Raw genomic sequence first — 15509 nt, 5'->3', positions numbered from 1 at the left:
ATCAGATCGACCTGCAAATGTGTGCATTTACTCATATGTGTGTGTATCTTATTATTTTATCAAAAGTAGAAAAAACTAATAGAGTATTTCTATCTTGAATGGCCATAATGGTCAAATTGACCATGCATTTCAGCATGCCTTTTTCAGTGCGTCTGTTGCCTAGCAACATTCTGCTAACAAAAACATCATCTTCTCATAGCAAAAACAAATTTACTTGAATTATGTCTTTAAAAACAACATTTTCACTAGAAAATGTCTGCTTGTGATTGCTGATTTAATGCCGGTCACAGCTGATGAAAGTACTGTCAAATATTCATCTGCAAAGAGCAAAAATTGTTTAAGCTTGTCTATAAACTTTTCCATAACTCATATTGAATGACAATGGAATAAGCGAGTAATCAACAGCTTGCTATGCATTAAAGCAGTGGTCACCAAACTTGTTCCTGGAGGGCAGTTATCCTGCAGATTTTAGCTCCAACCCTAATCAAACACACCTGGACAAGCTGATCAAGCTCTTACTAGGTATACTAGAAACACCCAGGCAGGTGTGTTGAGGCAAGTTGAAGCTAAACCCTGCAGGGACACCGGTCCTCCAGGGCCGAGATTGGTGACTCCTGCATTAAAGGATCCTAAATGCACGATCCAGAGGCGGTTCTTTACCTCTGCGGCATACATTTCTACGCAATCCTTTAAAGGTTTAAGAAACCCTCAAGTTCTTTTTTTGAGACCCTTACAGATTTGTGTGTTGAGCATCAGTTAAGACAGCGTTAGCACTTCATATCTTTATTTATGGGGAAAACTCAATCTTTTGAGCTTTTGTCAGCTAATTTCATTTCTGTTTTCTGTTTTCATTTCTGTTTTCTCATTTTGTTTCTCATTATTATTCATACAGAAGTTTTTTTGTCCTAAGCTTCTTAATTATTCATGTGACAGCACGTCCTTTCTGATGACAAGGCAGACCTGCCAAGCTGTGAGACCTCGGCCGAGCACAGCACACAGTATTTAGCCATTCATGAAGGGTTGTATGTGTTTGTTTCCATGATCCACAGGCTTTGTTGCATGTTTTTCCCCGCGATGCTGACAGGGCAGATACAGCAAAACTCTTAGTTTGTAGCAAGCATTTATGTCGGGAGAGCCTCACAAGAATTTTAGAATGGCAGTATTTGTCTTTTATCAGTTGAGTTTGTTACCATTCAGACACATCGCCTATATCCATGCTGCTGTGTTTCCTACTTTTAAAATGCTCTGGATTACCGGCAGGGTTAATTGTTGGAATAGACAGGTTAGGAGACCTACTGCACTGCTATCCACTGTGTCTGCATTCAGACCTGGGAATTCAGCAGGAGAGAAGTGTAGATGTACCAATAACATATGTAGCAGGGCATTAAATCACTTACTATTTATTTCTTTGCATTTTAACTTTGTAAACTATACAATTATGGGTCTACTTACAGTTCCCCTTCGGTTGGGGAACTTCAGTGCCATAGAGTGGATTGATTGAAATCCACGAATGGGAGGATTCGGATCAGAAGCCGCTTGTCTGAAAGAGTATTGAACGGGCCAATGAATGCAATAAATTGGCAGCGTAAGCTTGCACAGGTGTGCTTCATTGCCAATTATCCCAGCATATAAGCACACCTGGAGCGAGCAAACACCATCCTTTTCGCTTCAGAGACTTTCTGATCTAGTCGATTAGGGTTCCTACTGCTGTGACCAGCGATTCTGATCGAATGAGAGCATTCTCCCGGTCCAGAGTGTGTACACTCAGCCTTTGCAAAAGGGCGAACCAACCCAGTTGTCCCCTGCTCTGCAGCGGGCACTCGGGCAGATCTGAGGGTTTCAGCGAGAGGTAATCCGTCGCCCACGGGCCCGCGGACCTCCCGCTCCTCTAAGCGCTCTATCCAAGCTTCGGGCGGGGGAAGCGATCCATCTAACAGATGGTAGCCCTTACGCCCGATGACACCGGAGACCAGACGTCCACCGCGGCATCGGAGAGTGGGCTTTCATTGTCCGATGATGATCCAGACCCGCTCGCCCCCTTCGGGCTGGTGAGCGCTGTCACTACGGATCCTGAAACGGACATGTTAGCCGTGCTTTCCCGGGCTGCTTCGGCCGTGGGTTGGAGATGGTTTATCCCCCAGCTCCGCGGCCGGACCGACTAGAGGGGCGTTCCCTTCTTCCCAGAGGTGCACAGTAGGCTCACGCGGTCTTGAAAAGCACTTTTTTCTGCTCGTGCTGCGTGTCCCTCCACCCTCACCACTCTTGACGGTGGAACAGCCAGGGGGTATGTGGCGATTCCTCAGGTTGAGTGCGCGATGGCGGTCAATCCGCGCGGCGCCTCTTCTAGGCGGGGTCCGCCTAGTCTCCCATCCAAAGCATGTAAGTTATCTGCCTCCCTCGGAGCTAGAGCTTACATAGCTGCGGGCCAGGCTGCTTCCGCCTTGCATGCGATAGCCACCTACCAGCGCTAGGTCCAACCCAGGCTTACGAGCTTCGCACCGCCACTGACTTAGCTCTTCGGACTACTGAGTCCGCTGTGTGTGCGTTGGGGAGGACGATGTCCACATTAGTGATCCAGGAGCGCCACCCCTGGCTGATATGCGCGAAGTCGACAAAGTCCGCTTTCTTGACTTCCCCATATTCCAAGCCATGTTCGGCGACACTGTCTGTGAATTCACCCAGGAATTCAAGGCGGTGAGAGAGCAGTTGGTGGGTGATGTCTTATCGGCGGTCCGTAGCCCGCTCCGCCCGCCGTGCCATTCATACCTGCTCCTCGCCGAAGGCGCCCGCCTATGAGAGATGCTCCGCCCCCGCACACGCCTCTGGCGAAGCGAGTGCGTCGGGCACCTCGGAAGCAGGCAGCCCCCCTGCCCAGAACGCCGCTAAGTCCGGCAACGGACCGCGAAGCGTCCCTGGGACAGGCCATCTGGAGAAGAGGGAACTTGCTCTTTCCCCGCCCCATTTCCCCCCGGCGGGGCCCCATTTCCAACGGCACTTTTTTACTGCCATGAAAACATCATGAAAGAGCACTTTTCCCCTTCCCCGGATGTGACAGCACGAATTCTGCCAGTCTGGGACGCGCTGCCTTCCGGCTCGTCAGTGGCTCACAAGCGCTGGGGGGACGATCTCCCTTCCCTCAGCCCTCCAGCCCCCTCTCCGGAGCCAGGGTGCGGAGCCAGAGCGAATCGCTCTCCTCCAGCTCTTCCGCGGGACCCTCGTGCTTCCCGGATCAGCACACCCACTCCGCGCTGCCCCACCGCTGGTACGTCAGCGATTGTAGCGATGACTCCATTAGCGAGGGCTCTGCCTGCCTGGTTAGCGCGGGCCAGCCCCTCGCGGTGGCTCATACGCACAATCAGACTCGGTTACGCGATTCAGTTCGCGAAACGGCCCCCCAAGTTCACGGCGTGTATTTCTCCAGGGTCAACCCCCTGTCTGCCCCTGTCTTGCGAGAGGAGATTGCTGCCCTCCTGGCGAATTGTGCAGTCGAGCCAGTTCCTCCAGCCGAGATGGAGAGTGGGTTTTACAGCCCATACTTCATCGTACCCAAAAAGAGCGGTGGGTCACGACCAATCCTAGATCTGCGCATTTTGAACCGCTGTCTGCACAAGCTGCCGTTCAGAATGCTTAAGCAGAGGCGCATTCTCCAATGCGTTCGTCCTCGGGATTGGTTTGCAGCCATAGACCTGAAGGATGCGTATTTCCATGTCTCCATTCTTCCACGTCACCGCCAAATTCTGCGGTTTGCGTTCGAGGGTCGAGCGTGGCAGTACAAGGTCCTCCCCTTCGGGCTCTCTCTGTCTCCGCGGGTCTTCACCAAACTCGCGGAGGGTGCCTTAGCGCCCCTTCGGCTCGCGGGCATCCGCATACTCAATTATCTCGCCGACTGGCTGATTTTAGCCCACTCGCGGGAGCAATTGATTGTGCACAGGGACAAGGTGCTTCGGCATCTCCGCCTACTGAGGCTTCAGGTCAACCAAGAAAAGAGCAAACTCGCCCCCGTGCAGAGGATCTCCTTTCTCGGGATGGAGCTGGACTCGATCACCATGGTAGCGCACCTCTCCGAGGAACGCGCTCGCCTGTTGCTGAACTGTCTGAGGGAGCTCGACAGCAAACTAGTGGTCCCACTGAAGTTCTTTCAGAGGCTCCTGGGGCATATGGCTGCCGCAGCCGCCGTCATGCCGCTCGGATTGTTCCATATGAGACTACTTCAGCACTGGCTTCACAATCGGGTCCCAAGACGCGCATGGCACGCGGGCACACACCGGGTCTCTGTTACTGCGCTGTGTCGCTGCGCCCTCAGCCCTTGGAACGACCCCTCGTTCCTACAGGCCGGTGTACCTCTAGGACAGGCGTCCAGCCATGTTGTTGTTTCAACAGATGCTTCCAACACGGGTTGGGGGGCCGTGTATCGCGGGCATGCGGCTGCGAACCTGTGGAAAGGCACCCAGTTGCATTGGCATATCAATCGCCTAGAGCTGTTGGCAGTGTTCCTTGCTCTCCACCGCTTTTTACCGGTGCTGGAGCGGCAACACGTGCTGGTCAGGACGGACAGTACGGCGGCGGCGGCGTATATCAACAGCATGGGGGGTATGCGCTCTCGCCGCATGTCTCAGCTCGCCCGCCGTCTGCTCCTCTGGAGACACCCGCGGCTGAAATCGCTGCTCGCCATTCACGTTCCAGGCACGCTCAATTGTGCAGCCAATGCGCTCTCACGACAGCTGTTACGCCCTGGAGAATGGAGACTCCACCCCGAGTCTGTTCAGCTGATATGGGCGCGATTCGGGGAGGCCCAGATCGATCTGTTTGCTTCCCCCCGAGAACGCTCATTGCCAGTTGTTTTTTTCCCTGACCGATGGCTCTCTCGGCACGGATGCACTGGCCCACAGCTGGCTTCGGGGCATGCGCAAGTATGCGTTTCCCCCAGTGAGCTTGCTCGCGCAGTTACTGTGCAAGGTCAGGGAGAACGAGGAACAGGTTCTGCTAGTTGCGCCCCTTTGGCCCAACCGGACCTGGATATCAGAGCTCTCACTCCTCGCGACGGCCCTCCTCTGGCGGATCCCTTTGAGAGAGGACCTACTCTCTCAGGGACAGGGCACCATCTGGCACCCTCGCCCCGATCTTTGGAACCTCCACGTGTGGTCCTTAGACGCGAGGAAGACTTAGGTAACCTACCGACTGCGGTGGTTAATACCATCACTCAGGCTAGAGCCCCCTCCACGAGGCGCGCCTACGCCCTGACGTGGAGTCTATTCACTGAATGGTGCGTCTCTCGCAGAGAAGACCCCCAAAACTGCCAGATTAGTGTTGTGCTCTCTTTCCTTCAAGAGAAGTTGGACAGCAGGCTGTCGCCCTCCATTCTCAAGGTTACGTGGCTGCCATCTCCGCTTATCATAACGCGGTAGCTGGCGGCACCGTGGGAAAGCATAACCTCATCATCCGGTTCCTTAGGGGTGCTAGACGAATTAATCCATCTCGCCCCCCTCTCATGCCCTCTTGGGATCTCGCCCTCGTTCTCACAAGTTGCGAGCCGATCCCTTTGAGCCTCTCGAATCAGTATCTCTAAGATTTCTGTCCCTGAAGACAGCTCTGCTGGTTGCGTTGGCCTCCATCAAGAGGGTCGGGGACCTGGAGGCATTTTCGGTCAGTGACTCGTGCCTAGAATTTTGGCCGGATTACTCTCACGTCATCCTGAGACCCCGCCCGGGTTATGTGCCCAAGGTTCCTACCACCCCCTTTAGAGATCAGGTAGTGAACCTGCAAGCGCTGCCCCTGGAGGAGGCAGACCCAGCCCTTTCTTTACTTTGTCCAGTTCGCGCTCTGCGCATTTATGTGGACCGTACTCAGAATTTTAGATCATATGAGCAGCTCTTTGTCTGTTATGGCGGTCGGCAGCAGGGAAGTGCCGTTCGAAACAAAGATTATCCCACTGGATTGTGGATGCCATTTCACTCGCTTATTCGAGTCGAGGTCAGCCGGGTCCCCCGGGAGTGCGTGCACACTCCACTCGGAGCGTTGCATCCTCTTGGGCGCGTGCACGCGGCGCCTCTCTAACAGACATCTGTAGAGCTGCAGGCTGGGCGACACCCAACACATTTGCAAGGTTTTACAATCTGCGAGTGGAGCCGGTTTCCTCAAGGGTATTAGGTAACCCTTTGGTGATTGAGGAAACAACTCGGTAGGGTGTTGAGACACGCTTGCTGCGCCATTTTCCCTAACACGGAGATACATGCGCCCTTTTATCTGTCAGTAAAGTTCCCCGTCAGGTGAGCCCTGCAGATTCCTCCGTGGCCCCCAGCACTGACTCAGCGGAGGAGTCACTTGCTGGCCCACTACGTTGTAGGTCTGCCCGCTGGTCAGCCCACGTTTTGGGTATAGGTGCCTGCTATGCGTGATCCCCACTAGGCGATCCCATATGCTTATTCCGCCACGGTTAAGTCCCCCCCCTGGGCGGACCCGTGTCTTCCCTCTCCGCTAACCACTCTTTTGCTATGCATACTCCCCCTTTTTAGGGCTAGTCCATATGTAAATCCTGCCATCTATCCCCCCTTGGGTAACAGATGGCCTCCGCAGCGTCCTCCCTATCGGGATTGCACGCTTCCCAACATACTGTCGTATTTTCCTAGAATTATCTAGATGCTCACGACTTCCCAAAAAATATATCTAAATCCGTAAGACTTCTGTTGAAGTAGGATAAATTAGGGCCAGGGACACGTTGGAGGACTGCGCCTCCCATGATGTGGGTGCGTCACGCTTGCTTGACTATCCCCTCATCGGGGGCGTTGGTAAGGTGCAGTCATTATGGCGCTTTCCATACTTCTCCCATTCGTGGATTTCAATTAATCCACTCTATGGCACTGAAGTTCCCCAACCGAAGGGGAACGTTCGAGGTTAGAGAAGTAACCCTTCATTCCCCGAGGAGGGGAACGGAAGTGCCATACTCCGTCGCCATAATGACTGTCCCTTAGCTGTTTGAAAGTCTCTTCAGCTTAAAAGGATGCTGTTTGCTCGCTCCAGGTGTGCTTATATGCTGGGATAATTGGCAATGAAGCACACCTGTGCAAGCTTACGCTGCCAATTCATTGCATTCATTGGCCCATTCAATACTTTTTCAGACAAGCGGCTTCTGATCCGAATCCTCCCATTCGTGGATTTCAATCAATCCACTCTATGGCACTTCCGTTCCCCTCCTCGGGGAACGAAGGGTTACTTCTGTAACCTCGAACGTTTGTGCCTCATTTTGTGAGCCAACTGACAGTTGTTCACTTCCCTTTTTTTTCTGCTTTGCTGGCCATGCCCAATCGCAGCACTCCACACCCATCATAAAGCTTTTTTTTTTTTAAATCTAAGGTACACTTGAACTAAAAGAAAGGGATTGCATGACCCTTTAAAACACACACAGCAACCCATTGATTATCTCAAACTTATAATCTGAATTGCTTACTAATGAAAATTATTTTGATTTCAGATATGACATATCCACGCTTATCCTCTCCACCTGAGAATGGCCCAAGGTTTCATTGTGAGCAGAGGCCGCGAACTTTGCCCTCACGGGTCTCTCGAACTGAGCACTCTTCTGATCATCCTCGTGTATCACCCCAGGAGTCTCGCTCAAACCAGGGGATGGCATCTGGAGTCAGTCGTCACGCTGATTCATCATCGCTTTCCCATCGTGGCTCCACAAATCCCACTGAGCGTGGCAAGTCCAAGCCCTCATGGAGACCAGTACGGGAGGTCCTCAATGTAGACAGTGTGCTGAGCGAACTAGAGCGACGACAGCAGCAGCAACAGCGTGGAAGCCCTCGATGTGTGCGTCGATTCGCCCATGAGAGGGGGCTGATGAAGGACAAGCAGAAGGGTCTGATGACTATTTATGAAGATGACTCACGGCTGGAGACTGAAAGTCAAAGCTCCCAGGAGTCTCAACGACAGATGATGGTGACCAGGTCTAAAGGTGGAGCAAATGTAGCACAGCGAAGTGATAACTGGGTAATACAGAGGACAGAGTCAGGATATGAGAGCAGTGATAGGCTGAGCAGCGGCTCTACCAATCCTGACTCACCTGGAGTTGAGAACTTTACCGGCAAAGAGCTGAGACTCAGTCAAGATGCACAGCACCTCAGGTAGGAGAAATGAAGTAATGATGTGTATGTTATTTATTCTTTGAGTTACTTGCTCTTGATTTAGTGATGTATTCCCTCAGGGATCAAGGCCATAATAATCAAGATGACTCAAAAATGGAGGCGGCGCGTTCTCCACTGTACCACGGTAAGTATTAACGTTACACCTTAAGCATCAATTCAGATTAATTTGTCTATTCGTCACCTTAAAATTATAAGGTTCTACCTGCCATTTTTTTTTCAAAATTGAGTTATTGACGTATTACTATATTAAATAAACAACTTATTTACATTTTGGCATGTTTTTTAATAAGTTGTTTACATTTTAAGACTTGTTATTTAAAAAAACAAATGTTACATGCATATTATTATTATTATATTGGATAGGCTTGAGCATCAGGGAATATATACAGTATAAGAATATTGCTGGCCAAATTAACATTTTTAATTCCAACAAGTATGTATACATATTTGAATTAAATCTTTTGTTGTCAGCAAAAGAAAATCTTTTCAAAAGAACAGTTTTCTTGCAGTTTTCCACCAAAATAAGCAAAGAAAACAAATAGTTTAGTGATGCTACTTTGAAGTATTAGTCTAAACAAAAGTAAAGAACACCTGTGTTTTTACAGGGTGAAATGCTTATGCAGGATTATAACAGCAGTATATAAATATGTACACTGATTATCAAATCATAACAATAATCATAGCAGTCATATTTTTATAAAAAAAAAAATCTAAGAAAAAAATACATTTACTTTGTCTACAGGGTGGGCCATTTATATGTATACACCCTAACAAAACTTATTGGGCATTTCACAAGAAAGACAATGGTGTGCTTGGTTTTAACGTAACTTTTTTTCTCTCATGAGTTATTTACAAGCCCCCTCACATATACTAATGTGCCACAAACAGGACGATAATATCACTAACCATTCCCATTTTATTAAGGTGTATCCATATAAATGGCCCGGCTTGTTGCTGCAAGAATATATACTTGTTTTTCATTTCAAATTACTGTATTTTGTTTGATACTTAAAGTTATTACTAAAAGGCTGATTCAAGCCTGTTAACATTTCTTTTTGCTGCATGAGGTGAACTGTGATATTTATGTAATATAGGTTATAGGGTGCAGATGATAATCTTGCTTCTTTATGACATTGACATAAGATCTAAACGTACTGTACATTTCCATGTAACATTTATAATTCTTATTTTTCAGACATATAGTATTAGTTACCATGGGTGATAGTAAATGCTTTATTAACTTCATCCAGTTTTGTGACCTAATCTAAAATAAGGACTATTTATGCTTTGTAAATCCCTTATAAATGACAATTAAAGTCTCAGTATCAAATTAACATGTACATGTTTCTCTTTTAAAGTAAAGTTTAAATATTACAGTATAACAGGTGTGTCAAAATACAATTAGAAATAAATACAATTAAATACAATTGGATAAAAAACCAATATAGTAATTTAACAATATGTTATGATTCAACATTTCAAAATTATTTAGTTTAAACTGTACAGTAATTTTATTTTACTTAAATTTGCAAATATCTCTTTTTCATTTGATACAGTTTCATTTGTGGATCTTCAAATAAATAGAAATTAATAAAGTCATTTATTTCTTTTTTTCTGTTTATAATATAACTGAGCCTTTATTTATAAAACATAAATAGTCCTCACTTTAGTTTAGGTCACAAAACTGGATGAAGTTGAATTAATAAAGCATTTATTAACATATAAATGAACTATTAGGATATGCCTGAGTATTAAGAGATATAATTGTTAATTAAAATAGTTTATTAAGCATCTACTTACACATTCTGATTGATCTTAAAATAGCACCAATTATTCTTAAATTAGTAGTTTTTAAATAATGCAATACTTTAAATTAATCATTAAAAAATACAATTATTAAGCACATTTGAAATGTGCTTGTGAGTCAAGAATTTGTAGAAAGTTGTAGCTGTTTATAAACTGCTTACTAGCGTCTATTAATGTGGAGTTAATACTTAAAAGATAATGAATTAATATTTGCTAAGGCTTAATAGATGATTCATAGTGTGTAACTATTATAAAGTGTTAACCATTTCATTAAGAATATCATAAAATGTTATTCTATGAAAGACATGTTGCTTTAACCTTCTTTTATTACTGAAGCATACAGTATATTCACAAAATGAGTTAGCATGTGCTTAATCTGCATTTCCAACCAAACTCATTTAAACCTTAAAAGAAATGTAAACATTTGGAGTTGTTCCAAAAGACACACTCATCTACATTTTGTCATGTCTTTGAATATTTTGTGAATTTATGCAACTGTAATTCTCACTAATTCCATGGTAGCACATGGTCGCTTGCCAAAAACTCAGACTATCTGCTTCATCTACTCTCAAAAGGAGACAGAAGCGGCTTAAAATATAAAACACTTTGCCCCACCAAAATATGATGTACTAGATTTGAACACAGGGTTGGAGAAGAGAGAGAGGGAGAGAGAGAGATAAAAAAAATGATTTTTTAAAAATGCTTAAATTGCTCTGTGGTTGATTACGATTTTTGAGGCAGTCACAAAAACAGCCCCTTGATATCTCTGTACTTCAAATCTCCATGCACTGTTTCCAAACCTCCGCTGTTTCCCAGAAGTCATGGAATTTTAAAGGCTCTTCTTAGTAAGGATAAAAACTCCAGAAGCTTATGTGGCAGTAGGACAGCGCAAACCGACTACGAGAGTGAATGAAATACTGGAGCACAGTGAAAGCGAAAATGGAAAAAAAAAAACCATTGAGTTGTAAAATGTTTTCTATCAGCTTACTAAAACCCACATTTCAGATTTAGAGCACGTGCTGTATGCTGTGACTTTATCCTCACATGGAGCTCAGCAGGTTGGCAGGAAAGAGATGAAAAGTCTGTCTATTTATAAATAAGTGAGTAGGATGTGCCCTAGTGAGTGTGTCTGTGCCCACTGTGATCCAACTAGGGGGATTTTGGCAGTTCTTTTTTCCTCTGTGGCCACACACCCATATCAGAGATGCAAAAATCCACATTTCAGACTGCATTGTCTGCTGTTTCATGTCTCAGAAAATAAATGATTTGCTTGTATTGTGTTCCCTCAGGTAAACACTTGGCTAAAATTCAGGGAAAGAACTCAGAACATCTCATGAAAGGCAGTCCAAGTTCAAGGTATTTATATTTTATTTAAGTGGTTCAATCCCTTTATCAAAGTTGTCCTAAAAGTTCTGAACAACACCCATAATTGTCTTTTTGGACAATACAGGAAAAATGTTTTTATCCAGTTTAGATTTTTACTAATATATATTGATTTTCACATTTTGAATAAACAAAAGGTGGAAATTACCATTATTTTAGAGACTTTGAACTTAACACAGTCAAGAGTGTCATCAAGTGTCCTCTTGAGGATGTTATTTTTTTGCAATTTTTATGTTTGCATTTGGTGTTTAACTGTGTTAGTAAAAATAGAGCATGAAATTGCAGACAACTCTTTAACATTGCTTTAAACAGTTTTTTTTTCACAATTTCACAATTCAGGGGCTGCATGTATACAGTACACAGAGTACTGGGACTGTAATGAAAGTCAAATTCAACTTTCTGAAAATAAAATGGCATTCACAACCTGTGTAAATATTCTTATCTCGGCCTACCTAAAGTGCTGCTTTGCCAAAACAAAAGTTACTGTTTAAATAAGCAAAACTTTAAGCTTTTGTATTTGGATCTTTATTGCTGTAATGAATATGTTTCTGGCTGGCCAACGATTATTTGTAACCCTAAATGGTGCAGGGTGTAGCTTTTTATTTCTTATTTATATTGAACGATGTATGCCATTGTTTAAATCAGTTATGACAATTCAATTCCTGTGGCTCATTGTTTAAATTTCACATATGTTCACATGTATTGGCCACCAATTGACCTCAACCTTAAAAAAAAAACACTGAAAAAAGAAAAGACATTGCAAAAGACTTCTAAAACAATGCCAAGAATTCAATTCACATTCAAAGATAAAGGCAGTCCAATTAAATAATAAAGTGTGATGTATTTTTTTATATATAAATACAGTTGTACTTAAAAGTTTGTGTACCATTTGCAAAATCTGTTCGAATGTGGATTACGTTAACTAAGACAGATCATAGATAATGCATGCTATTTTTAATTTTATTTAGTACTGTCCAGAATAAGGTATTTTACAGAAAAGATGTGTACATATCAGGGTTCCCATGCTTCTTAAAGTTTATTTTCAGACATATGAATTCAAGGCTTTGGAAGCAAACAGGTTTTGAAAGTGCATGAATTTTATAGTGTTAGTTTGCCAATTGTACTGTTCTGTGTTCAAAGCCTGAACGTAAAAAAAACTAAGAAATAGGGCTGCACGATTAATCAAAAAAAGATTGTGGGTCGACCATACACACAATCTTAATTCAGCTTTTCTGTGATTCAGCCAATTATATCTTCAAGGTCAAAAGAGAAGCATAAAGTGTTTACATTGTTTTACATATGCTGCTCAGCAACACGGACTCCTCCAAATGTTGTTGAAAGTGTTGCATACTGTATTTATAAGGTATGATTTACCAAAGAAATGTAATCAACGTAATGATGTCTTAATGTAACCATGAAATCACACATAAGCTGACACACTGTTTGTTTACTACTGAGAGGACATGCGTGTGCCCACCAATGATGTTTACTTTAGTAAACAGAATCTGCATAGCCAGTGAATAACAGGTAACAAAGTTGTGAATAATGTTCAGTTTGTTGCAAAGTGAAAGTGAAACCGAAAGCTCACACTTCATTAAAAAGATCATATCACATTTTAGAGTTAAGATTGCGACAAGCACTTGATGTGTTTTCTCTTTCATAGCGAACACAAAATGTTGTGCATGAGAATAAATGTTTAACAGTGTCAGTATAACTACTCCTGCCTATATAGTGTTAAATATAATCCAAGAGGGAATCTGATAATGACAAACGTCTCATTTTACCTGTGAAAAAATTATCTAAAAATGTTGTCAGTGACAAAAGACAAGCATATGTCTCAAACATAATCATTCAGAATTATGAATAGTTGTATTCTGATGCCATCACTTTACTGTGCATTAACAACCAGGACACATTTAAAGTCTGTTCAATTCCACCATTCCATGTCTATACAAAATTTAACCAACAGTAGACCTACACATAGGCCGAATTTTATTATGGTTGTTTTACCATGTGCCTGAGAAATAACAATAATAGCCTTCTCATATTAACCTTTCTTTTATATGTTCAGAATTGTAAGAAAATCTTCATCTTGATTGTAAGCAAAAAAGTTTTGGCAGAATCATGCGGCCCTACTAAGAAGTTCCTCATTTAAATATCTTATATTTCAATCTTATATATGAACTATGAAAAATAATGTATATTATTAATCCACATTTGAATATTGCCGGTCTGGAATTCAACTAACTATATTAAAGTTCTTTTAACATGAATTTAAAACAGTTGTTTAAAATGGTCAGCATTTTTAAATGACATACAAAACATAATCAGTATGACATTTTAATGTAAATATTAAGAGTAAGTGAAACGTTAAGAACAGTTAAGAACAAATGAAGACTTTCATGGCACTACATGCTCGGGGTGTGAATTACAAAGGTGCTCGATTTGAAATATTAGTGATTAAATTGATTGTCCATGATAGAGTGGGAACCCTGACATATGCTTTACAAGACATAAACTTACATGTAGCTGAAATGATTTTAATAACACTATGCAAAAATGTGAGTACCGTGTTGTATAACTGTTTCTGAGTAATTTAAAAACTTCTACAAATAAAAAAAAATGGTCACACTTTACAATAAGATTTTATTAGTTAATGTTAAAGTATTTGCTAACATGAACTAATTATTAACAATATTTGTACAGCATTTATTAATAATAGTTGCAACTGATGCATCATTAACATTTAAATTCATGCTCGTTAACATTAGTAAATGCCCCATGAGTTAACATGAACAATGAACAACTTACATTAACAAACATGAACAAATACTGTAATAAATGTGTTGTTTATTGTTATTGTTAAATAAAATAAAATAAATGGTACCATTGTACTATATGGTTCTAGTAGTTAATGCTACAGTAGTTAATGTATTTACCAACATGAACAACCAATGAACAATACATTTATTACAGTATTTATTGATTAGTTAGTTAATGAAATGCAATTGTTTATTGCTAGTTCTTGTTAATTCACAGTGTATTAACTAATATTAACAACCACATCTTTAGATTTTATTAATGCATTGGTAAATGTTGATCTATGATTACTAAAGGCTGTAAACCTTATTGTAAAATGTGACCAAACAATCACTGCTGTGCAATGAATCTTGGGATAGTAAGGGGGCTTCCAATTGTTGTGTTTTTTGAGGTCCTAAAAACATCAGTTTCCATTTGCAATAAGGTTGCATTAGTTAATTTTAGTTGATGTATTTACTAACATGAATATACAATTAACAATGCATTTATTACAACGTGTATTCATCTTTGTCAATGTTAGTTAATAGAATTAAAGTTATTCAATGTTCCCACTAACTCATGTTGCATTAACTAGTGTTAACAAGCATGAATTTGGATAACTGTGTTTAATAAATACTGCACAAGTATTGTTTATTATTAGCTCATGTTAGTAAATACATTAACTAATGAAACTTTATTGTAAAGTGTAACCATGCAACTTTCGACTGATGCAGCATCTGATTTGGGACACCTAAACATATGTAATATACAGTCAAGCCTGAAATGATTCATATACCTAGGGTATCTATATACAGTTGAAGTCAGACTTATTAGCCTCCTTTGAATTCTTTCCTTTTTTAAATATTTCCCAAATGATGTTTAACAAAGCAAGGAAATTTTCACAGGATGTCTGATAATATTTTTCCTTCTGAGAAAAAGTCTTATTTGTTTTATTTCAGCTAGAATAAAATCAGTTTTTCATTTTTCAAACACCATTTTAATGTAAAAATTATTAGCCCCTTTTGTCAAATTTTTTTTTTTTTCCGATAGTCTACAGAACAAACCACTGTTATACAATAACTTGCCTCATTACCCTAACCTGCCAAGTTAACCTAATTAACCTAATTAAGCCTTTAAATGTCACTTTAAGCTGTATAGAAGTGCCTTGAAAAATGTCAAAAATTATTTACTGCCATCATGGCAAAAAGAAAATAAATCACTTTTTTGAAATGAGTTAAGAAAACTATTATGTTTAGAAATGTTTTAAAAACATTTCGCTCCGTTAAGTAGAAATTTGGGTAAAAAATAAACAGAGGGTATAATAATTCAGAGGGGCTAATAATTCTGACTTCAACTTTATATATCTAAAAGTAAAAT

The 15509-nt window shown here is 42.2% G+C and overlaps 2 protein-coding genes across 9 annotated transcripts in view; one reads left to right on the top strand and one right to left on the bottom strand.

Annotated features, from left to right (window-relative positions):
* LOC137490010 (uncharacterized) overlaps window positions 1-15509 on the bottom strand; it is a 692802-nt gene that overhangs the window by 528726 nt on the left and 148567 nt on the right. The window lies entirely within an intron of this gene.
* usp53b (ubiquitin specific peptidase 53b) overlaps window positions 1-15509 on the top strand; it is a 58605-nt gene that overhangs the window by 39932 nt on the left and 3164 nt on the right. For all 5 annotated transcript variants that reach the window (XM_068221284.2, XM_021476531.3, XM_005170957.6 and 2 more), the window contains 3 exons: window positions 7469-8123; window positions 8204-8268; window positions 11240-11306. In XM_068221284.2, coding sequence (XP_068077385.2) covers window positions 7469-8123; window positions 8204-8268; window positions 11240-11306 — 787 coding nt within the window. The remainder of the gene's footprint in view (window positions 1-7468; window positions 8124-8203; window positions 8269-11239; window positions 11307-15509) is intronic.

Source organism: Danio rerio, chromosome 1, assembly GCF_049306965.1.
Source record: "Danio rerio strain Tuebingen ecotype United States chromosome 1, GRCz12tu, whole genome shotgun sequence".
NCBI classification, from domain to species: domain Eukaryota; kingdom Metazoa; phylum Chordata; class Actinopteri; order Cypriniformes; family Danionidae; genus Danio; species Danio rerio.
Note: the sequence above shows the minus strand (reverse complement) of the source record. Positions and strands in the feature narration are given on the sequence as shown.